The following is a 25,998-nucleotide window of genomic DNA, read 5'->3' on the forward strand; positions in this document are numbered from 1 at the left end:
TTTGATTGGTGGCTGTCTCGGTGCTACTGATCCCTAAAACGAAGAGTCAAAAACACTCCGCCAAGAGCTGCTCTCCTCCAAGACTGAAGAAGGACCCAATAATAAGTATGGAGGAAAGTCGCTCTTGGCCGAGCTCGTCTGTCTCTTAGGGGTACTTTGCACACTACGACATCGCAAGCCGATGGTAGCGATGCCGAGCACGATAGTCCCGCCCCCGTCGCAGCTGCGATATCTTGTGATAGCTGCCGTACCGAAAATTATCGCTACGGCAGCTTCACATGCACTCACCTGCCCTGCGACGTCGCTCTGGCCAGCGAACCGCCTCCTTCCTAAGGGGGCGGGTCGTGCGGCATCACAGCGACGTCACACGGCAGGCGGCCAATAGAAGCAGGGGGGCGGAGATGAGTGGGACGTAAACATCCCACCCACCTCCTTCCTTCCGCATTGCAGCCGGGACGCAGGTAAGGCGATGTTCCTCGCTCCTGCGGCTTCACACACAGCAATGTGTGCTGCCGCAGGAACGAGGAACAACATCGTAACATTATGGAAATGACCGACCCTACACCGATCATACGTTTTTGACGCTTTTGCGCTCGTTAATCGTAGTAAAAAGGATACTAATCTTCACCTATGGATAAAAGCCGGAGCTATAGCAGAGCCCCACCGATAGAAGACAGTTTATTTTTCCATTAGAGGCGATTATGGACATTAATCTTTTATGGTGGACACTGACCATATTTCCCACACATGTTTGTCATATGATATAATGAGTCTTTTTCTCCTTTCATCCCACCCTTTGAGCCCCGGAGAACCACCTGCTAAACCTCGTCGTATTTGCTGTGACTAACAGCGGAGATGTCCAGTCCGGGCATTGATGAAAATCTGCGGGTCTTCCATGCCACACTTGGCTCATGAACTTACTTCTTAATTTCTCTCTAAGCAGCCGGCCAAACAGCAGGAAAAGGACCCTGAATGTCAAGGGCAGTTGTGAGGGTCACAGTAATGGCAGCCCCCTCGGCCGGCACGTAATGACCAGGGCTTCCATCGCTGACCTCCGCAGCGTGCTCTGAATGCACCGTCCCGGGAAGGAGATTTCACGCTCTGATTTTTTTTTTCTTTTCTTCTATTGTTCCAGATTTGGATATGGGCGCCATGAAAGTCAGAATGGAAGAAGACCAAAGGACCATTGAGAAGGTGTGACTTTTGACATTTAAGTGATGGCTTTTTTAAGTATGTTAATGTCCGGCCTGTAGCATTATCTCAATGCGCTAGAAAACCGGTCAAAAAGACCAGCGAACAAAACGGGTTTTGTAAATCCAGACTGATGGCTTATTTGAAGGAGATGAAAAGATGACAGTGCATGGAAGTGAGATGTGCCGTGCACTGAGGACGGGCTTATCACAGGGCAGATATGGCGGCATTATGTCACAGACTAACACAAGGACACAGTTCATTGAACCACATTATTATCCACGCAGCAGCATAAGTTAGTGCGACTCCCTCAATAGAGATGTAACTGGGGAAAGCCAATATCTTTATGTCATTGCTAATCTCATAAATCTCATAAGGAAAGCGGACGTGGTCGACGACTTGGAGTATAGATATATGGCATTTTATGCAGGAGTTATTACTGTAAGATCAGAAAATCTTATATACTAATTGTATACTACCAACGTTTATAGTCAGAATTTTTTTTCTGTAGGTGTTACAGATATGTGTGTCCATAGGAAATTTAAAATATATATATATATATATATATATACATACATATATACACCGTGTTTTTCAAAAAATAAGACCTCCCCCAAAAATAAGCCCTAGCAGGGATTTTCAGCATTTTCAAAGCAAGGCTTAAATATAAGCCATCCCCCGAACATAAGCCCTAGTCGCGGATAAATAATGAAGTGTACGTGCAGCTAAAAAAGTTAAAGATACTGCAGGACACTTCATTATAGAGAGCACACACCCCGCAATCACACTCACCAGATGCCTAGCGGGAGGACCTGCAGTGATCGCACCTTTGCACACATCTGATCTCACACACACAATCAGATCTCACACACAAACATTGGATCACACATACAAACATCGGATCGCACACACAATCAGATCACACACACAAACATCGGATCACACACATACTCACCACATCCAGCGACACCGATTACTTCTCGCTGGCAGAATCCTGAGAGGCTGTGCAGTGGAGCGCAAGGACCTGCCGCAACAGGACCTGCGGACACACGTTACTTCCTCCCATCATTCCCTGCGGCCGGAAGCATTTTGTAACGCTGGATGTGTGTGTGTATGTGTGCCTGCGATCTGCTGTGTGTGTGAGTGTGTCAGCCAGCAGCAGGGGAGGACAGCGTGCATCATCTACCGAAGATCACAGGGAGCCCCTGGGAGCCATGCAGATGTCCATGTCTGGTAAGTATGAGTGTACTGGGAAGTGGGGGAGTCTGCTTTTTTGAGGGGTAAACTTACCCCCCCAACCGTGTTTTGTCAAGAATAAGACCTCCTCCAAAAATAAGCCCTAGTGCTTTTTGGGGGGCAAAAACAAATATAAGACAGTGTCTTATTTTTGGAAAAACACGGTATATTTCAATTTTTTTTGTATAATCATTAAATAAATAGTCATTCCCCTTACAGAAACTCTTTATCCACCCTGCATGGTTTGTTATAAGAGTAAAAAAAAACAACAGTTTACTCATCATCCCCAGGTCCAGCGCTGAGACTCCACCACTGTTCCCGACGTCTGCTATTGTCTGCAGCGCTGGCGACACGTCAACTATCTGGCAGCCAATCAGCGAGCTCAACAGCTCTAAGCGGGTTATTTCCTCAACACAAACGGAGCCGTTGATCTCAGCGATTGCCTGCAGATTGACATCAGCGCTGTAGACAATACCAGACGCCTGTAGTAAAGGCACAGACTCGGGGAGTAAACCACGATTTGATTGTTTTAAAACAAGCTGCATCTGAGGACTAGAAGTTTCTGAAGCAAGATTAGCAAAACTGAGATTTCTTTTTATTCCCAGAAGGAGTACCACTCTAGGACATGGGTTGTATCTGCTATTGCAGATCCTTCCCATTAAAGTTAGAGGGACTGACTGCTGGGACCCCCGCCGATCCTAATGCGGGCGTCACACGGTACAATCTATCGTGCGATTGCACGAGCGATCGTACCCGCCCCCGTTGTTTGTGCATCACGGGCAAATCGCTGCCCGTGTCGCACAAAGTCGTTAAACCGCCGTCACACGCAGAGCGACCTCGCTGTGGGCGGCCAACATCCTCTTCCTGAAGGGGGAGGGACGTTCGGCGTCACAGCGACGTTACACAGCCGCCGGCCAATAGAAGCGGAGGGGCGGAGATGAGCGGGAAGTAAACATCCCACCCACCTCCTTCCTTACGCATAGCCGGCGGGTGCCACGGGATGCAGGTAAGCTGTGTTCATCGTTCCAAGGGTGTCACACGGAGCGATGTGTGCTGCCCCGGGTACGATGAAGAACCGCGGCACCATGAAATATAAACAATTTTTTAAAAATAAGCAACGCGTAGACGACTCACAATTTGTGACCGATTCTGCGTCGCTCGGAGGTGTCACACGAGACGACGTCGTGAACGATGCCGGATGTACGTCACGAAAACCGTGACCCCGACGATGCATCGCACGATAGATCGTCTCGTGTGACGCCCGCATAAGAATAGTAGTTTTGAAATGCCTTTTAGTATGGAGCTTTTTAATCTATTGGACTGACAGAGATCAAGCACTGTACAGTCTCATAGACAATGAATGGCACTGAGGCGTGCATGCAGGGCCACCATTAGTTTCTAAGGGCCATTTGCAATCTCGTTACTTTAAACCAGTGGGGGATCCCATTGGTTAATCCCCAAGGGATCAGCACGTTATTACTTATCCTGTTGATAGCAGATACCTTGTCAAGCTGGAAATAACTTTTTAACATTGCAATACCAAACGCAGCCATAATAATTAGATTTAAATCGGTCACACAAACCAATTTTCAACTGAACCGGCCAACCATTTGGGGAGAGAAGGATCGGACATGTTGATCCGTTGTTTATCCCAGAGAATAAGCCTCCACTAGCGGTGTATGGTGTATGAGTGGTGTATGGTGGTGACTTATACCCCCTCCTTATTGAGCTGAGAATGCATGTGCGTAAGGGAGTCAGGAGAGATAGCCATCTGATCTGCAGATCTGCTGCCGGAGCTGATAACAGCTGATCTGTAGTGGTACCGGGTGTCGGCCCCCCACCGATTATATGCCAATACAGCCTCATAGAGAATGAATGGAGCAGCCGTCAAGTGTCCGATTTGCCGATCCATTTTATAACAGGGATAAAAGTTTCTCATCGGAGATAAAACATTTTTGTTCTTCCGATCAGTGAGGATCCCTCCGGTCGGACCTCCACCGATCACCAAGTTATCACCTATCCTAGGGAAATGTGATCTTGTGTTTTCCCGGGACAACTCCTCAATTATCTGATGTGGATACTGTTGATAATTACACTAAGGGGTGCTTCACACACAGCGAGCTCGCTGCCGAGATCGCTGCTGAGTCACGCTTTTTGTGACGCAGCAGTGACCTCATTAGCGATCTCGCTGTGTGTGACAATGAGCAGCGATCTGGCCCCTGCTGCGAGATCGCTGCTCGTTACACACAGCCCTGGTTCGTTTTCTTCAAAGGCGCTCTCCCACTGTGACACACAGATCGCTGTGTGTGACAGCGAGAGAGCGACAAATGAAGGGAGCAGGAGCCAGCGTCTGGCAGCTGCGGTAAGCTGTATCCAAGATAAACATCGGGTAACCAAGGTGGTTACCCGATATTTACCTTAGTTACCAGCCTCTGCAGCTCTCACGCTGCCTGTGCTGCCGGCTCCGGCTCTCTGCACATGTAGCTGCTGTACACATCGGGTTAATTAACCCGATGTGTACAGCAGCTAGGAGAGCAAGGAGCCAGCGCTAAGCAGTGTGTGCGGCTCCCTGCTCTCTGCACATGTAGCTGCATTACACATCGGGTTAATTAACCCGATGTGTACAGCAGCTAGGAGAGCAAGGAGCCAGCGCTCAGTGTGCGCGGTTCCTGCTCCCTGCACACACAGCTAAGCGGTGTGCGCTGGTAACTAATGTAAACATCGGGTAACCATACCCGATGTTTACCTTAGTTACCAGTCTCCGCAGCTTCCAGATGGCGGCCCCGTGCAAGCGCAGCGTCGCTTGCACGTCGCTGCTGGCTGGGGGCTGTTCACTGGTCGCTGGTGAGATCTGCCTGTTTGACAGCTCACCAGCGACCATGTAGCGATGCAGCAGCGATCCTGACCAGGTCAGATCGCTGGTCGGATCGCTGCTGCATCGCTAAGTGTGAAGGTACCCTAAGTTGGACGCTTCTCTAGGTCCGTCCTGTAATGTCCCAGAATTGAATTGTTGCTTTTATTTCAGTTATCATCAGTTCAAGAACAATTAAAAGCTGAGCTTGAAAATGAAAAATCTGCCGCAGCTATCCTGGTAAGACGCTGTAATCATATCCTTCTAGATACAGGAAAGGAATCGGGTTTTGAGTGACAGTGCCGCCAAGTAGCCATTTTGCCTGGGCCATATTTAGATGAGGGCAGGGAACTGAATTTTTGCCCGAGGTGAAGGTAGCTAGATCTCAGGCTTATGTACAAAATACTTTGTGTGCTCTATAACTTAGGTAATGCCAACATGAAATAAGATGGCATTAAGTGGTGGAGGAAGGTTGAACTAGATGGACCTAGGTCTTTTTTCAACCTAAGTAACTATGTAAGAGATGAAAAATGGTGCATTTGAGCATTATACCGTCCTTGTATTCCTAGGATGAAAAGAAAACATTCTACCAACCTCACGTAAAAGGGAAATTTCCATTGCATCCAATGTGTCTAAGATGACTACTTCACAACTGGATGTTAGTGACCATCTACGGCCCTTGGACATTGTTAGGCAGCGGGTTCATAGCTGCCAGTCCCAACGCTGCCAGAAAGGGCAAGGAGGCTCCAAACAGGCCAGCCGCAAACCTCTTTAGGTTTTTGTAACATTTCCATTTGGAGAGCATGTCCTCAACTCAGAATCCCACTGTACCACTGATAAACAGAGGGAATAAATTCTACACAAGGCTTATAACTTGTTGGAAATGAAAGGGGTCTATTAAAATTGTTATAAAATAAATACTACACATTTAAATATAGATTTTTTTTTTTATATATATATATATATACTTTTATTTAGCCAAAAAATATGCTTTATCTAGTGCACTCTGTAAGCATTTTAAAGATGGCAACTGCCATCTATCAGTGTGCACCCATCCTAGATTTCAGAAGACACACAGTAGGATGGACTGTATGAAGAACATCTGCTTGAGACAGACGTCAGGTCAGAGGAACGTCCTGTCGAGCATCGTGAACTCGGATTCCTCTGTTCAGCCAACCTGACTAAACACCGAGCAGAGTGGATGAAAGGAGAAGATAAACACCTTTCTGAGAATGAAGAGCCATCCTAATCAGCCTGACAGGTTTAGTGCAGTGCAAAGAGAAAGCTGTCTTGCAGATGTTCTTCACGCAGCCAGTCCTACTGTGTGTCCTCTGAAATCTAGGGCCAGCTGCTCACTGATATAGATTGCAGTTGCCATCTTTAAAATTCTGACAGAGTGCACTAGATAAAGCGTATGTTTTTGCTAAATAAAGGTATTTTGAAAAATGTTTACTGTTTCATTTCTGACGGAACCCTTTTATTCCAAAAAGAATGGTGTTTTGGTAGATAAATTGCCTCTACCAAGTGGTGATTTGCAGTATAGTATTTCATGTCTGAAATAGGAAATAGCTTCTTCTAGGTCCCAGACAAAAATTATAGGGCTGCGGAAATAGATGAGTGCTATTTACTCCCATATGTTGACATAACTCACAGATTGTGGAAGCAGCATACCTTACTGTGCTAAGCTGTTTCTGTAATTCTGGTTCATTTCTATGGGAGTTATGTAACCGACATATACTGCAGCTGGGTTCGGCAGTTTTCGCAAACCCTCCTTTAGTGGCTGGCTCCTAGAAGCAGGTAGTCCCATCTCGGCCATGAAAGGCTGAGATGGGAAAACATTTTAATGGAGTTGAATAAAAAGATTTCTAGGACCCTGGTTAAGCGGCCATGTGGGTAATCCATGGCCGCTAGACCAAAGCCTTGTGAATGTCCTATTACCTACAGCATCTCCTACAACCTGCAGCATCTCCTACAACCTGCAGCATCTCTTACTAGCTGCGGCATCTTCTACTACCTGCGGCATCTCCAACTACCTGCAGCATCTCCTACTACCTGAAGCATCTCCAACTACCTGCAGCATCTCCTACCACCTGCGGTATCTCCTACTACCTGCGGCATCTCCAACTACCTGCGGCATCTCCAACTACCTGCAGCATCTTCTACTACCTGCAGCATCTTCTACTACCTGCAGCATCTCCAACTACCTGCAGCATCTCCTATCACCTGCGGTATCTCCTACTACCTGCGGCATCTCTTACTACCTGCGGCATCGCCTACTATCTGCGGCATCTCCTACTACCTGCATCATTTCCTACTACCTGCAGCATCTCCTACTCCCTGCAGAATCTCCTACTACCTGCATCATTTTCTACTACCTGCAGCATCTCCTACAACCTGCAGCATCTCCTACTACCTGCGGCATTTGCTACTACCTGCAGCATCTCCTACTACCTGCGGCATCTCCTACTACCTGCGGTATCTTCTACTACCAGCAGCATCTCCTACTAGCTGCAGCATCTCCGACGCCTCTTCTGATTAGGAGGCCCTGTGACGTCATTACGTTGCTGCACAACGCATGGGGATACTAGTTAGAAGAGGCACTGGGGATGCCGTTGTATAAGAGGAGGCTCACAGGGCTCTGGTCCGACTGTGGATGCTGGACCAGGGTCCTGCAAATATTTTTGCCCAACTTTACCCTTCCTGATTCTCTACTCCTGATAGATAAGCGGCAGTAGTTGCGGCATGCATCTTCTTATCTTGTGAATATCCATTAAAGATTTGGTCAAGATAGCGTTTGGGGAAATGAGCATCTGGGCAAAGTTTTTCATGTATTTAGTAGTATAAAACTATTTATTTTGTCTCTAAGGGGTACTTTGCATGCTGCGACATCGCTAGCCGATGGTAGCGATGCAGAGCGCGATAGTCCCCGCCCCCGTCGCACATGCGATATCTTGTGATAGCTGCTGTAGCGAACATTATCACTACGGCAGCTTCACACGCACTCACCTGTCCTGCGACGTCGCTCTGGCCAGCGAACCGCCTCATTCCTAAGGGGGCGGGTTGTTCGGCGTCACAGCGACGTCACACGGCAGGCGGCCAATAGAAGCAGAGGGGCGGAGATGAGCGGGACGTAAACATCCCGCCCACCTTCTTCCTTCCTCATTGCAGCTGTGACGCAGGTAAGGTAATGTTCCTTGCTCCTGCGGCTTCACACACAGCGATGTGTGCTGCCGCAGGAACGAGGAACAACATCGTACCGTCGCTGCAGCGACATTATGGAAATGTCGGACCCTACACCGATCATACAATTTCGACACTTTTGCACTTGTTAATCGTAGTAAAAAGGATTCACATACTCCGATGTCGACAGCGATACCGGATGTGCGTCACTTTCAATTTGACCCCACCGACATCGCAGCTGCGATGTCGTAGTGTGCAAAGTACCCCTAAGTGTTGTAAGTGCCGTCAGGTAAGTCTTGTCAGAACCAGGGGCTGTAGAGAAGGTCGGGAAACACCAGTGGTGTACAAAAAAAATTAAATGTGGTATTCCATACTTATGGGAAAAACCGGTGCCCATCTCACCGGCCTGTTATCCATAATTTGCCCGATCTGCGTTTCTCACAGTAGTAGTAGCAATGCCTTTGTTACTGGAGCAGCCTCCGATGTCTGCAATAAGAAGTCAGACACAGCTTGTGCCCAACATTCAGCACGTTCTGCAGAAGAATATGACACTGTTCAGAGGAGACGCGCGCTGACACCAAACCTTTAGATATGTAAAGAGCCGCTCTCCCGGCTTGTCAAGCTCAGTGCCAAGTCATGGCAACTTTATGTGTCCCGTTTTGTAGGCTAAGCGCTGGTATTGTCGGGCTCAGTGTCTTAGAAATTCATGAAAAACGATACTTCAGCATTACAATAGGGGCTTTCTATGAATCCAACTGGTGAGGGCATAGTTTTAGGCATAAATTATTTTTGGCATCATATTGAGCTTCATAATGAGGAGTCTGTTGGCATGTTGAGATGTGGCTGCAGCTACAAGTCTATTGTATTCTGCTCATACCGGCTTCTTGTAGCAATCAGGACTTATTTTTACATATTTTGTGAAAATGTATATACTGTAGGTATTTTCCTATGTGTATACACAAGCAAAAGCAGTCTGGTCCTACAAATCTAATGTGCTCAAACAACTTTTTGTAGGATCCTTTAGGCTGAAAACACTGGATCTAAAACTACATTTGTAGATCCAAACAGAAAGGTCAGCTTTGACCATGCACACACAGTGTACATCGACATTACAGAGGATAGCATTCATTATGCCCGCTATGTGAATGGTCATAACAAAGGATAGCTTTCACCATGCATATGGTATAGATTGTTATTACAGAGGATAGCTTCCACCATGCATGCTTTGGACATAGACATTATGGAGGATAGCTTCCACCATGCACACGGTGTACGTGGACATCATGGAGGATAGCTTCCATCATGCACATGGTGTATGTGGACATTATAATGGACATCTTCAACCATGCACACAGTGTACAAGGATATTATAGAGGATAGGTTCCACCATGCACACTTATTAGAAGGTCATTACAGAGGATAGCTTTCACCATGCACACGGTGTACATGGACCTTATACAGAACAACTTTCACCATGCACACGGTGTACGTGGACATTATAGAGGATAGCTTCCAAGATCCACACAGTGTAGATGGTCATTAGAGGATAGTTTCCACCAAGCACGTGTAATAGACGGTCATTGCAGAGGATAGCTTCCACCAAGTATGTGGTATAGATGGTCAATAGTGAAGATAGCTTCCACCATGCATGTGGTATTGATTGTCATTACAGAGGATACGTTCCACTATGCACATTTAATAGATAGTCATTACAGAGGATAGCTTCTACCATGCACTTGTAATATACTGTCATTACAGAGGATAGCTTCCACCATGCATGTGGCATAGATGGGAATTATAGAGGATAGCTTCCACCATGCATGTGGCATAGACGGGCATTACAGAGGATAGTTTCCACCATGCATGTGGCATAGACGGTCATTACAGAGGATAGTTTCCACCATGCATGTGGCATAGACGGGCATTACAGAGGATAGCTTCCACCATGCATGTGGCATAGACGGTCCTTATAGAGGATAGCTTCCACCATGCATGTGGCATAGACGGTCATTATAGAGGATAGCTTCCACCATGCATGTGGCATAGACGGTCATTATAGAGGATAGCTTCCACCATGCATACTATATGGATTGTTGATTCATTTTGTTATCTTGTAAAACAATTATATTTGTATTAATAGTTTCAGCAACAAAAAGAAGATATGGAAAGTACCTTGAAAGCGAAGCTAGCCGAAAAAGATGAGGAGGTAAGTGTGAGTGGACAGTGTCACAGATGTGGACTACCTTATGTGTAGAAATGAAAACAACTGCATATTGCCATGACCCAGATAAGGGAAGACCTGGGAAACACTGACACCATAACTCATAGTCATGAAATCATAAGTCCATGCTTCGGTCCTTTAAATGCCTGTACAGCAATTCATTTTTGCAAAACGAAATATTGTGTCAGCGTCTGTGTACTGAGGTGTAGAAAAGACTATTTAGCATTTGATTAGTTATGCCGATTCTTGTCGTGTCACTGCATTGTTACTGTTTTGATTCTAAAAAAAAACTTAATTTTAATTTTCATTAATTTGTTAGAATTTTCTAAATCCACCTTTGGCTTTCAACACTGCCTGAATCCTTCTAGGACCTAAGGGGGAGGTTTTCTCCTTATGGAGGGTGACACACCAGGTCTGGCATGCCAATATGAGGAGACTTAAACGGCTTGCATGTTCCTCTAGGTAATTTAATATGCAAATTGCCTCATCAGAGAGGACGAGGACTTCAACTCTAGAGCCACCTATTGGAAGTAGCAATCCTAAAAGTCAATATCGACCCTTTAAACGAGCCTTGCTATATGACTTACAATATATAAGCCAAACCAGAATGTCGATTTGCAGACACTGTGTTTCGGGGTATTGCCACTTGTTAGTGCAAAGTATGAGATCTGGTTTGGTTAGATAAAAGGCTAAAGGGGGCTTTAGTGACGCACATCCAGCGTCATTAACGATATCGCAGCGTGTGACACTTACGTGCAACCTAAAACGATCGCAAAAGCGGCCAAAATCGTTTGCCACGGAGAGGTCGTCCTAAAACAAAAAATCGTTTACCTCTCATTAGTGATGTTGTTCCTCGTTCCTGAGGCAGCACACATCGCTGTGTGTGACACCGCAGGAGCGAGGAACATCTCCTTACCTGCCTCCACCGGCATTGCGGAAGGAAGGAGGTGGGCGGGATGTTACGTCCCGCTCATCTCCGCCCCCCCGCTTCTATTGGACGCCTGCCATGTGACGTCGCTGTGACGCTGAACGACCCGGCCCCTTAGAAAGGAGGCGGGCCACCGGCCAGAGCGACGTCGCAGGGAAGGTAAGTCGTGTGACGGGGGAGAGCTATTTTGTGCATGACGGGTAGCGATATGCCCGTGTTGCACAAACGATGGGGGTGGGTACGCACGCTAGCAATATCGGTACTGATATCGCTAGCGTGTAAAGCCCCCTTAAGACTGGGATCTAAGAGGGAAGTGATGAGGGGCAATTCCCCGAAACATGGTGTCTGCAAATTGAGATTCTTGTTTGGCTTAGAAGTCATATAGCAAGACTCGATTAAAGGGTCGATATTGACCTTTAGGATTGCTACTTCCAATAAGTGGCTATAGAGTTCAAGTCCTCTTCCTCTCTGATGAGGCAATTTGCATATTGATTCCTTGTGGGAATTCTCTCTATCAGATTCATACATTTCTCAACCAAAATCTGATTCCAGGTCTCTTCTGCATGCTCCCAATATTGTTGCATACTGGTCGGCTCACTTGGGGATGTATACAACTTTTTCTCCAACTCTACCCACAAGTGTTCAATTGGGTTGAGGTCTGGGGAGTGTGGGGACAATCCAGCTCCTCTACTTCATTGTCATTGCACCATTTCCTCCCCAATCTCGCTGTATGCTTCGGGTTGTTGTCCTGCTGGAACACTATGTCATCCTTTTCATACCCATAGTACTGGAGTGTACAAAGTAACTCATCTTGTAGGATACTCAGGATTGAGACCACCATCAATCCTGGTCAAGTATCTAACACCTTTGGCTGTGACACAACCCATATCACCAGGCTTCCTCCACCAAACTTGACAGTTCCTTCAACTTCTCAATCTGTTAGCCCCCTTTTCCCTTGTTTTTTCCAGACCCATTTGCACCCATCAGAGCCTAGTCTGTTAACGTTTATCTCATCGGTCCAAATCACCTATTTCCAATCTTCTTCTCTCCACGTCTCATAATTTTTTTGCAAACTGGAGCCAAAGCTTTTTATGATGATATTGAAGTTGAGGCTTCTTCACCTTTTTTCGGGCCAGCAATCCAGAGTTGTTTAACATGCATCACATGGTGCTTGTATGGACGTCTGTGATCTCACTATTATGAAGAATACGAGCCGCCTCTCATGACGTGTTTGTCACACCAGAACTGAAAGAGCTTGTGATGAGCCGACTTATTGACTCCGATATTTTCCTGGACGTCCACTTCTTGGCTTTTGAATGAATGAACGGGCTTTATTTCATATTCTTCCCACGGTCATGGCCTCACATGATGCAATTTGGCAATTTTCTTGGCTGAGAGACCGCTATCGATGAGCTGGATGATGCTGTTTCTCTTTTCGTGGAAAATCTTCTTCATGGCTGCTCCTTGACTCAAACCCGTGACCTTTCGCTTGGGAATCAACCTAATAACACACTGAGCTATTAGGGAATGTGAGAACAGGTTGCAATTTGTAGTATACAGGAAGAAAAAGATTTTTCAAACACCAGGAGCAAAACAGTAACAATGCAGCGACATGACGAAAATCTGCATAATTAATCATATGCTAAATAGCTGCAAGCCAACTTTATGTATGAGATAAACGAGAAGATTGTCTATGAAATGAAGGTCATCTCAAGTTCAAAGCTGAAGTGGATGGTCAGATATGAAGCCAAAAGTTCAAAACATTGTTAGGCTAAGTTCACATTGCCTATAGTCATCCATTAGAACAGATCCTTTTTTTTAACATGGGAGTCTATGGTCAACGGATCCGTTAATAGATCCTATTGCTATTTAGCCATCCGTTGTACTCGCATTTGTAACGGAGACTTTGTTTTCTTAACGGATCCGTTACAAATAGATGATAAATAACAATCCGTTAATTGATCCATTGTCCAGAAGACTCCACATGTTAAAAACGGATCTGGACGACATCCATTATTTAACAATGGACAAAAAAGTTGTGTTTGCACAACTTTTTTGCAAACGGATCTCCAGTGGATCCGTGATAGCGAATAACTATAGGTCATATGAACCCAGCCCCACAATGTTGCTCGTCAGTGTCCTTTACTGAGCACCCACACAGGCTCCTACATACACTACAATTCCAAAGTTTGGGGTCACCCAGACAATTTAGTCTTTGCCATGAAAAATCATACTTTTATTTATCAAGTGAGTTGCATAATGAATAGACAATATGGTCCAGACATAGACGAGGTTAGAAATAATGATTTTTACTTGAAATAATAATTTTCTCTTCTCACTTTGCTTTCGGCACAGAATGCTTCTTTGCAGCAATTCCAGCTTTGCAGACCTTGGGCATTCTAGCTGTTAATTTGCGGAGGTAATCTGGAGATATTTCACCCCATGCTTCCCCCCCTCCCACAAGTTGGATTGGCTTGATGGGCACTTTCTGCACCATACGGTCAAGCTGCTCCCGCAACTGCTCTATAGGGTTGAGATCTGGTGACTGGGCTGGCCACTCCTTTACAGATAGAATACCAGCTGCCTGCTTCTTACCTAAATAGTTCATGCATAATTTGGAGGTATGTTTTGGATCAAATTTGGCTCCAATCAAGCGCTGTCCAAAGGGTATGACGTTGCAAAAAGGAGTGATAGCCTTCCTTATTCAAAATCCCTTTAACCTTGTACAAATCTCCCACTTTACCAGCACCAAAGCAACCCCAGACCATCACTTTACCTCCACCATACTTGATAGATGGCGTCAGGCACTCTTCCAGCATCTTTTCAGTTGTTCTGCGTCTCACAAATGTTCCTCTGTGTGATCCAAACACCTCAAACGTCGATTCGTCTGTCCATAAAACTTTTTTCCAATCTTCCTCTGTCCATTGTCTGTGTTCTCTTACCCATATTAATCTTTTCCTTTTATTAGCCAGTCTCAGATATGGCTTTTTCTTTGCTACTCTGCCCTGAAGGCCAGCATCCTGGAGTTGCCTCTTCACTGTAGACGTTGACACTGGCGTTTTGCGGGTACTATTTAAGCTGCCAGTTGAGGACCTAATGAGGTGTCGATTTCTCAAACTAGAGACTCTAATGTACTTGTCTTGTTGCTCAGTTGTGCAGCGCGGCCTCACACTTCTCTTTCTACTCTGGTTAGAGCCTTTTTGTGCTCTCCTCTGAAGGGAGTAGAACACACCGTTGTAGGAAATGTTCAGTTTCTTGGTAATTTCTCACATAGAATATCCTTCATTTCTAAGAACAAGAATAGACTGTCGAGTTTCACGAGTTCTCTTTTTCTGGCCATTTTGAGAGTTTAAAGGAACCAACAAATGTAATGCTCCAGATTCTCAACTAGCTCAAAGGAAGGTCAGTTTTATAGCTTCTCTAATCAGAAAAACTATTTTTAGCTGTGCTAACATACTTACACAAAGGTTTTCAAGGGATTTCTAAACATTCTTTAGCCTTCTAACACAGTTATCAAACACAATGTACCATTAGAACACTGGAGTGTTGGTTGTTGGAAATGGGCCTCTATACACCTATGTAGATATTGCATTCAAAGCCAGATGTTCGAAGCTAGAATAGTCATTTACCACATTACAATGTATAGAGTGTTTTTCTGTTTAATTTAATGTTAGCTTCATTGATAAAAATGTGTCCTGTTCCCCGGCGCTCTGCTACGGACTTCGGGGCACTGACGCTCCACATCACATGCGATGATGTGATGTCATTGTGTCTGCTGTGCCTGGTGCTGATTGGTGGATAGATGGAGCCAGTGGCACCGTCCTCCACCAGTGTGTTCACCTGTGGATGCAAATAGCAGTGACATAGGGGAGGGGGGGGCGGCAGACATGAGGGCATGGTGCTGCCTGCGGTCCACTGTTTTCAGCTGTCTCGGTCTGCGGACTGGAACAGCCAGAGTGCCGTATGTGGCCCATACCTAAATTATAAAGCAATTGAACACATTGCCTTAGAATCATTTAATGGCAAAGTACAAAAATTAAAGGGGATTTCCATAAACAACATAACATTACCTCTCCACCGTACCCATGGTAGTGAGCATGTCCTCCATTCACTGTCTGTAGGAGTGATGAATGCACATTTACACTTATACTTTCGGCCCCTTGTTCTCAGGATCAGTTGGGGTCTCAGCCGGTGACCCCATTGTGATCATACATCCATCCTGGGCGTTGGCTTTAAATTCTTCAGTAACATAATATACAGTGTGTCCACCCATATCCTGTCCACTGCCATTAATTTGAGAATGGCGGCAGTTATAGGCATAGAAGTGGTGTCTAGGTATAGTAAAGCTGACATGCGCTGTGCAATGAAACCACATATAGCGCCACCTGGTGGAAAACAACAGAGTTAGCATTTGTATCTCGAAAACGGAACGAGATAGAGAAAAAAGTGAATTAAAAAGTTGTAGGGCATCATCAATTCAATACGAATCGACACCTTGCATACAGAAATGCTATGATTAGAACGTGTAAAACTCACAAGCTTGCGGACGTGAAGCGATACCTCATGGAGACCTTCCTACAAGTCATTGGGTATGGTAGCTACGTGGAGTGGCATCCAGGCTCACCTGACCTGACCCCACTGGACTTCTTTCTGTGAGGTCACATCAAACAGCAGGTGTATGCGACCCCTCCACCAACATTGCAGGACCTACGACAACGTATCACAGATGCATGTGCAAACGTGTCACCTACCATATTGCACAACGTGCGGCCAGATACAGTATGCTGTCCAGAGTCCATTGCAGCTGACGGTGGCCACTTTGAGCATCAAAGTTAAATGAGTGCCATATGCGTAACCAGCATTCAAACTTTTAGGGGGAGTCATGGGTTTCATATTATAGCATTTCTGTATGCAAGGTGTCGATTTGTATTGAATTGATGATGCCCTACAATTTTTTTTTAATTCACTTTTTTTCTCTATCTCGTTCTGTTTTCGTGATAAAAATGCTAACTCTGTTGTTTTCCACCAGGTGGCGCTATAGGTGGTTTCATTGCGTAGAGCATGGCTATTTTACTATACCTAGACACCACTTCTATGCCTATAGCTGCCGCCGTTCTCAAGTTAATGGCGGTGGACAGGATATGGGTGGACACACTGTATAGGGTTACTGAGTCTCAGTATGACAGTATGATTCAGGAAGGATTTTTCTCACTTTTTCCAAATTGGGCTTTTTCACTTTCCGATGATAAATAGTATTTTTTTGTATAAAATGTTGAACGTTGTCTTTTCAAGATATAATAATATCTCCCTTTACCCAGCGGGACGCCATGATGTGCCAGCACGTTGGCTGTGTGCATTGTCATGCAGCAACTTTAACTTTTGACACCTTTAGAGTCAAATTTCTCCATATCTAATAACGAGCCTCATAGTTGAGGATTTGTACTTATGGCCGAGCTGTTTACTCACTGTATCAATCACACTTATTTCCAGAAATCATGACACTTGGTGGGAACCAGGCACATGTTGCGATAAGACCAACGCGTAACTGTTTCCCTAACAAATAATAGATTTATAACCAGGTAAATATGTCACCAGCAAACGGGGATTGTGGACAACACTTCATGTCCCACGTAACGAGGAGACTCGATTCATTAATGATAAGGGGGTTGTATACATAGACATATACACATGGTGTACCTACTGCTGGGGAAGGTGCACAAGCTTTCTGATTTGTGGGGGACAGTAATGGGATTAATTACTTAAAGGGGATTCTCAGCGTAAGCAATGTCTGCAGACCCTCTATGTGACTGCCAAATCGTGACCGTGTGCCATGCATCACACTGACGATCCGACTGTCTGCAGCTACGTACAGTGATGCAGAGTTTTCTCTTCAGACCAAGAAACCCCTTTAATTTATTTCACATTTGGTGGTTTGTATTGGATTATTCTTTTTATTAAAGGGAACCTGTCAAGACCAATATGCACCCAGTACTACGAGCAGTTCTTTGTACATATTGCTAATCCCTGCCTAACCGTCCCTGTATACACTCACATAGATAAAGAGATCTTTAGAAAAAGTATTTCTAGATCTTTTACCGTATGCTAATGAGCAAGGGGACTAGTCCCCTGGGCTTTAGTTCCCCGGCCAGTCGTCCCCATTAGAATGTTAGTACTCCCCTGTGGGCATGCTATCATGAATACGCAGCGTCACAGGATGATCTCACTCACCTCTCCACCGCCATCACGTCCGACGGGGGATTTCGGCACAGTGCTCATGACCCCGGAGTTTGGGTCATGCGCACTACTTCAGTTTGAAGCCAGGACGCATACACCCAGCTTCATAGTGCGCATGACCCAAACTCCGGGGTCATGCACATTGAGCTGAAATCCCCCGTCAGACGCAACGGCAGCAGAGAGGTGAGTGAGATGATCCTGTGACACTGCGTATTCATTAGCATGATAGCACACCCACAGGGGTGTACTAACATGCTAATGGGGGTGACTGGCAAGGGAACTAATGCCCAGGGGACTTGTGCCCTCGTTCTTTAGCATACGGTAAAAGATGTTTAGAAATGCTTTTTAAACATCTTTCTCTATACTAGTGTATACACGGACCGTTAGGCAGGGATTAGCAATATGCATCCAGAACCGCTCGTGGTTCTGGGTGCATATTGCCCCTGACAGGTTAATTTTAAGACTTCAAGGAGTTGTACCATGTACAGAACTTTTCCACAGGATAGACGATAACTTGCTGATCACTTAGTCTCCCACCAATCCTAAGAATAGTGTTTCGGACTGTTTCATTTGAATGGAGGGTTTAAGGGGAACAGTTTGTAAGCATGAAGACTGCCAAGCTGGTGTAAGGAGACTTATAGGCCATGCAATGCTTTCAGAGAAAAGGGTGTAACAATTGCCGACAGAAGAGTGAATGGGGTCTCTAGTGCCACCTAGTAAAGGTAGCTAATCCTAGAAGTCAATATTGGGCCGTAAAGGACTTGTTGTCTTTCTCTATGAAGAGGCTTTCTTCTTGGAGGATTTCATAGCCTAAAAGTCTCCTTACACCTCTTGTTGATGTTGTTAAAGAGACTCTGTCACTAGGTTTCTTACCACCTGAGATTCCAGCGATGTGTCGTGTACTGTACTGCTTCATGTAGTTTTGATTAAACTGTAATCAGCAGGAGATTATTACTGGTGGACTAGTAAATCTGCTGTCATATAGTGCACCCAAGCCACTGATTGACAGCTTTCTGCCTATGCACAGTGTACACAGGAAGCTGCCAATCAGTGGTGTTATTGGGGTTATACAGAGCTCAGCATTCAGAGAACTGCTAGAGCTTAATTTTATCAAAATGACAGCAAACAGCCCAGTAAGTGACACATTGCTGGAATCAAAGTCTCTGCCTCTACTTTATACTGCTCTCAGATGGGGGAGCAAAAACCTAGTGACAGATTTCCTTTAAGGAGAAAGTGCACATTGAAAACCCCCCTTAAAGGCTTCTTATCCACCCAACCGATCTCCTACTTTGCACTGACAACCCTGAAACAGCTGCCAACACATGGAGGACTTCTTCATTTGTAGAAGATTTTGATTTGGCTTTTTATCCTAAGTTATGAGGGAAGGTCCTATAAGGGGTCAATAGTGACTTCTCTGATTTATTCCTCCATTTGATGGCACGAGACCCTACTCTCTTTCTCTTTGCCCGTCATGGAATGGGGTGATGGTCCCACGTGTGCACTGCTCCATTTGTTCTACATGGGACTGCCAGATATAGTCAGGGCTGCACTCAGCTGTCTCTGGCAGCCCCTTAGATATTAGTGGGATCATCGCTTCGTTCAGTTAGGGCACCTCCGCGGTACCTCGTGCAATCAACAAGTTATCTCCTACTCTGTGTGTAGGTGAGTGATTGCATTTATGGTCCAAGGGGATTTTGGGGAAATATCTTATTATTGTTAACCAAAATTTGTTCCTAGCCTTCAGAATTTATTTTGCTCCTGATTCTTGGATGTGGATAGACACACAGCACTAGAGCGTACGGAATATCTTGTCCTATGACCTGATATCACAATGTATGACACATGACTACACTTTTATTCTTTCCAATGTCTTTATAATTAAGGACAATTTTAGATGTATTTGGTTAATATCACAGCTTTTTTTTTTTTTTACTTCTACTAAACTTCCTTTCCAGATATAGAAAATTCGGTACTGCCAAAATCAGCAGTTCTGCACATCTGGAAGCGCTGATACCAGTCACCAGTACCAATTCCAGAGTTAGCTTCAGGCTCCCCAACCTCCCAGGCCTCGGCAGCAGGTGCATGCCTAACCCCTAAGATAGATAGATAGATAGATATATGGTATATATATATATATATATATATATATATATATATATATATATATATATATATATATAGTACAGACCAAAGGTTCTCATTCAAAGAGTTTTCTTTATTTTCAGGACTCTGAAAATTGTAGATTCACATTGAAGGTATCAAAACTATGAATTAAAACATGTGGAATGAAATACTTATAAAGTGTGAGTCAACTGACAATATGTCTTATATTCTAGGTTCTTCAAAGTAGCCATCTTTTGCTTTCATTACTACTTTGCACACTCTTGGCATTCTCTTGATGAGCGTCTTGAAGGAATTCCCAGAAATGCTTAGCACTTGTTGGCCCTTTTGCCTTCACTCTGCGGTCCAGCTCACCCCAAACCATCTCGATTGGGTTCAGGTCTGGTGACTGTGGAGGCCAGGTCATCTGGCGTAGCACCCCATCACTCTCCTTCTTAGTCAGATAGCCCTTACACAGCCTGGGGGTGTTTGGGATCATTGTCCTGTTGAAAAATAAATGATGGTCCAACTAAACGCAAACTGGATGGAATAGCATGCCGCTGCAAGACGCTGTGGTAGCCATGCTGGTTCAGTATGCCTTCAAATTTGAATAAATCCTCAACAGTGTCACCAGCAAAGCACCCCCACACCATCACACATCCTCCTCCATGCTTCACGGTGGGAACCAGCCATGTAGAGTCCATCCATTCACCTTTTCTACAAAGACACGGTGGTTGGATCCAAAGATCTCAAATTTAGACTCATCAGACCAAAGCACAGATTTCCACTGGTCTAATGCCCATTCCTTGTGTTCTTTAGCCCAAACAAGTCTCTTCTGCTTGTTGCCTGTCCTTATCAGTGGTTTCCTAGCAGCTATGAAGGCCTGCTGCACAAAGTCTCCTCTTAACAGTTGTTCTAGAGATGAGAAGGTGTGCCCATACTTTTGGTCTGTACTGTGTGTTTATATATATATATATATATATATATATATATATATATATATATATTATACTAGCTGTAGTACCCGGGCGTTGCCCGAGATAGTAACTGTCTCTCTGTCTGACTCCCATCTTCGTCTATTTGTGTCTGTCTGTCTGTCTCTGTCCGTCTGTCTCTGTCCATGTGTCTCTGTCTGTTTGTCTGTCTCTGTCTGTCTATCTGTCTATCTCGGTGTCGGTCTGTGTGTGTCTGTCTCTGTGTGTCTGTTTCTGTCTGTCTCTTACTGTCTGTGTCTGTCTGTGTCTGTCCGTCTGTCTCTGTCTTTTTGTCTGTCTCTGTCCATCTGTTTCTGTCTGTCTCTGTGTGTCTGTCACTGTGTCTGTTTCTGTCTCTTTCTGTGTGTCTGTCTCTGTTTGTCTAGCTCTGTGTGTCTGTCTGTCCCTTTCTCTGTCTGTCTCTGTCTGTGTGTCTGTCTCTATCTACGTGTGTGTCTATCCATGTCTGTCTGTCTGTGTCTATCTCTCTGTCTGTCTCTGTTTCTGTCTGTCTCTCTTTATCTCTGTGTCTGTCTGTCAGTCTCTTTCCCAGTCTGTCTCTTTTCCCATCTGTCTCTTTCCTTATCTTTTTCCTTGTCTCTGTCTCTTTCCCTGTTTTTGTCTCTTTCTGTGTCTCTTTCTGTCTCTTTCCCTGTCTCTTTCCTTGTCTGTGTCTTTCCCCATCTGTCTTTTTCCCTGTCTGTCTCTGCCTCTTTCACTGTCTCTGTCTCTTTCCTTGTCTGTCTCTTTCCCTGTCTTTTTCCTTGTGTCTGTCTCTTTCCCTGTTTTTGTCTCTTTCCTTGTCTCTTTCTTTGTATCTTTCCTTTTCTCTGTCTCTTTCCCTGTCTGTCTCTCTGTTTCTTTCCCTGTCTGCCTGTCTCTTTGCCTCTGTCTGTCCCTTTGACTGTCTGTCTCTCTCTCTGTCTCTTTCCCTGTCTGTCCTCTCTTTCCCTCTCTCTCTGTCTCCTTCTGTCTGTCTCTATCCGTCTCACCACTGACATCTTATTACCTCACACATAAGCTTCTTATACTAACAGTTTATTTTGTTCCTATAGCAACCACTGACATTTGCTATTAATAGCTTGTAGCTCCCCACCTCCATTCAGTTTAATGGAGGCAGGTTTTTTGGAGAGTAACTTGTGCAAGTCCACAGTTCTCTTCCTGAAATCTTGGCTGATTTCTTTTGACTTTTCCATGATGCTACACAAAGAAGCAGTGTGTTTCAGGTGTGCATAAAATACATCCACAGGTTGTGTCTCTGATTAACTCTGATGTTGCCAATAAACCTATCAGAAGCTTCCAAAGACATGACATCACCATATGGGTTGTCCCATATTGATTAAAGGCATTGTACTCTTAGTGAATGTAAACTTTTGACTTTGCAGAAAGTAATAAAAATGCTTTAAAACATTCTCTCTCTCATTATTCTGGCATTTGGTAAATATAAATAATTTTGGTTCCTAATTGACCTAAAACGGGAAATGTTTATTCTGATTTCATGTCAGATAGTGAGAAAAACATGAAGATGTGTCTGTTATATAGTGTATGTAAACTTCTTATTTCAACTCTATATATACTGTATATAGTCAATCCTAGTGAGTGGAGGTATCACTGGACCTGGACGCAGCTCCTCATAGCAAAACTAGGGGTCACTAAAACCAAACTGTGTCAGTGACTGAAGGGAAATGGAAGAGACCTGTTTACTGTGGATTGACAGTTATTATCCTCCCTGTAAGCCCTGCAGGGAAGCAACGTGAAGATGGGGGCGGATAGGGGACATTATCCCTGGAGTGTTTTATGTAAGGACTTTAACCAGCAGAACACTGTTGTCATATACGTCCTGGCTATGTCGATGAATAAAGTCATATTGCCATGCAAACAATGCATTGGCACACGTGAGAGCTGTCTAGTTGGGGTCTTTTGTGGAACCCCTGCCCAGGCCTGAAGCCACGTAAGATAACAGCAGCTCCATAAGTGGGGGATTTAGGAGTGTGCTCCTTGTGTCGGACAGTCTCTGACTATACAGACCGTATGTGGATCCTTTACTGTGTCATTCCCTAGGTGTCAGGTCCGGTTACAGCTTTACTTCACTCCATTACTTTTATATGTGTAACAGGACTATGACGGAATCTGTACGGTAATCTGCACCCACACAACTCTTTTCTTGCCAGAATACTTTGAAGCCGATTCATGTAGACTACCGTCTTATTCCAAATTTATTAAGGTACGCACTTCTGCTCATTAGTTTTCTTTTGCCGTGCGCCATAGTTATGGATCGGAGCATACTTTCCCAACGTAAGTTAAAATGAACTTGGGCGCACCCATCGTGCCAAGATTCACCCGTTTTTCAAAAATTTGTCGAAGCTGTTTTCTGAATCAGGCCCTGTGTGATTGTGACACAATGACATGTGGAAACTTCACTGTGTCTTGGAGAATTCACAACTGAGACTCGTATTTCTTATATCGAACCAATAGATGTTTGCACTGCAAATTTTGGGGCCACTTTAAAGGGCCCCAAAGGGCCCTTTAAAGGGCCCTTTAAAGGGCCCTCGTCAATGTGCGAGGCTCAATACTGCTAAAGTGTAGGTGCCTTGGCATGTCCTCCACAGCGGTGGACACCGCAGGACTCCTCTCAGTATTGTTTGCTGATTCTCTACACACCAGCTAAGGCACCTGCACATCAGCAGTATTGAGCCTCGCACATTGATAAAGGTCTTGACAGACCAAAACGTCTGCATTTTGCTGGTTTGAAAAATTTGCCCATTAAAAATTTTCAATCACCATATGAGTGCCAAGTTTTCTGTAATTGATTTGAAAACAGTTTTGGAACCTACTAGTGCACCATCTTACCAGAAGTGCCGTGTGTATCTATTCTACTTTAAAGGGGTTGTCTGGGCAAAATGAAAAGTTTCCCCGGAGGTGCCGGAAGGTATCACTTAGCTTATTATTTTTTACACATCTTATTTTTTTCTGTCTAGACAACCCCTTTAAAGGGATTCTCCGATTAGAAAATACAATTTCATGTATCAGTAATTTTAAGTAACTTGGAGTTATTAGAGGGGAATCCAGTGTTTATTATCCTCATTTTTTGTTTTGGAGTATCTGTCCTGTCCTCCATTAAGCAGGTAACATATTGATCTAAATATATAGTATAGTATAGTGTAATGCTTCATTTCTTCTGTAGTGGCCCTGCAAGTAAATTGCACACTTAGGCCTCGATACATTGTTATATTTGCATATATATACCACATAAAAACCTGAAGAAGTGGGAAACGCGCGTCGGGACAAAGGACGGCACAACCACATTGAACTCTGCACAGGTCAGTAAAAGCTGCGCTTCACTGCATCATTGCTCAGGCTAACTAACCTCGCCACGCATTACTAAACCACAGCGCTAATTGATAGCATTGGGGAGGTATTGGGAGCAGTACAAAGCACACTCATGCATCCAGAAGGGGATGAAAATTACTAATTAGTGCAAAATGGGTATGATACAGTTAGGTCCAGAAATATTTGGACAGTGACACAAGTTTTGTTATTTTAGCTGTTTACAAAAACATGTTCAGAAATACAATTATATATATAATATGGGCTGAAAGTGCACACTCCCAGCTGCAATATGAGAGTTTTCACATCCAAATCGGAGAAAGGGTTTAGGAATCATAGCTCTGTAATGCATAGCCTCCTCTTTTTCAAGGGACCAAAAGTAATTGGACAAGGGACTCTAAGGGCTGCAATTAATTCTGAAGGCGTCTCCCTCGTTAACCTGTAATCAATGAAGTAGTTAAAAGGTCTGGGGTTGATTACAGGTGTGTGGTTTTTCATTTGGAAGCTGTTACTGTGACCAGACAACATGCGGTCTAAGGAACTCTCAATTGAGGTGAAGCAGAACATCCTGAGGCTGAAAAAAAAGAAAAAATCCATCAGAGAGATAGCAGACATGCTTGGAGTAGCAAAATCAACAGTCGGGTACATTCTGAGAAAAAAGGAATTGACTGGTGAGCTTGGGAACTCAAAAAGGCCTGGGCATCCACGGATGACAACAGTGGTGGATGATCGCCGCATACTTTCTTTGGTGAAGAAGAACCCGTTCACAACATCAACTGAAGTCCAGAACACTCTCAGTGAAGTAAGTGTATCTGTCTCTAAGTCAACAGTAAAGAGAAGACTCCATGAAAGTAAATACAAAGGGTTCACATCTAGATGCAAACCATTCATCAATTCCAAAAATAGACAGGCCAGAGTTAAATTTGCTGAAAAACACCTCATGAAGCCAGCTCAGTTCTGGAAAAGTATTCTATGGACAGATGAGACAAAGATCAACCTGTACCAGAATGATGGGAAGAAAAAAGTTTGGAGAAGAAAGGGAACGGCACATGATCCAAGGCACACCACATCCTCTGTAAAACATAGTGGAGGCAACGTGATGGCATGGGCATGCATGGCTTTCAATGGCACTGGGTCACTTGTGTTTATTGATGACATAACAGCAGACAAGAGTAGCCGGATGAATTCTGAAGTGTACCGGGATATACTTTCAGCCCAGATTCAGCCAAATGCCGCAAAGTTGATCGGACGGCGCTTCATAGTACAGATGGACAATGACCCCAAGCATACAGCCAAAGCTACCCAGGAGTTCATGAGTGCAAAAAAGTGGAACATTCTGCAATGGCCAAGTCAATCACCAGATCTTAACCCAATTGAGCATGCATTTCACTTGCTCAAATCCAGACTTAAGACGGAAAGACCCACAAACAAGCAAGACCTGAAGGCTGCGGCTGTAAAGGCCTGGCAAAGCATTAAGAAGGAGGAAACCCAGCGTTTGGTGATGTCCATGGGTTCCAGACTTAAGGCAGTGATTGCCTCCAAAGGATTCGCAACAAAATATTGAAAATAAAAATATTTTGTTTGGGTTTGGTTTATTTGTCCAATTACTTTTGACCTCCTAAAATGTGGAGTGTTTGTAAAGAAATGTGTACAATTCCTACAATTTCTATCAGATATTTTTGTTCAAACCTTCAAATTAAACGTTACAATCTGCACTTGAATTCTGTTGTAGAGGTTTCATTTCAAATCCAATGTG

General features: G+C 44.5%; 1 protein-coding gene across 1 annotated transcript in view; it reads left to right on the forward strand.

Annotated features, from left to right (window-relative positions):
• The window catches only part of C6H10orf67 (chromosome 6 C10orf67 homolog), a 200,894-nt gene that overhangs the window by 77,052 nt on the left and 97,844 nt on the right, over positions 1-25,998 (forward strand). Inside the window, exons 7-9 of the mRNA XM_075316800.1 lie at positions 1,136-1,194; positions 5,453-5,518; positions 10,599-10,664. Coding sequence (XP_075172915.1) covers positions 1,136-1,194; positions 5,453-5,518; positions 10,599-10,664 — 191 coding nt within the window. The remainder of the gene's footprint in view (positions 1-1,135; positions 1,195-5,452; positions 5,519-10,598; positions 10,665-25,998) is intronic.

Source organism: Anomaloglossus baeobatrachus, chromosome 6 (genome assembly GCF_048569485.1).
Source record: "Anomaloglossus baeobatrachus isolate aAnoBae1 chromosome 6, aAnoBae1.hap1, whole genome shotgun sequence".
Lineage (NCBI taxonomy): Eukaryota > Metazoa > Chordata > Amphibia > Anura > Aromobatidae > Anomaloglossus > Anomaloglossus baeobatrachus.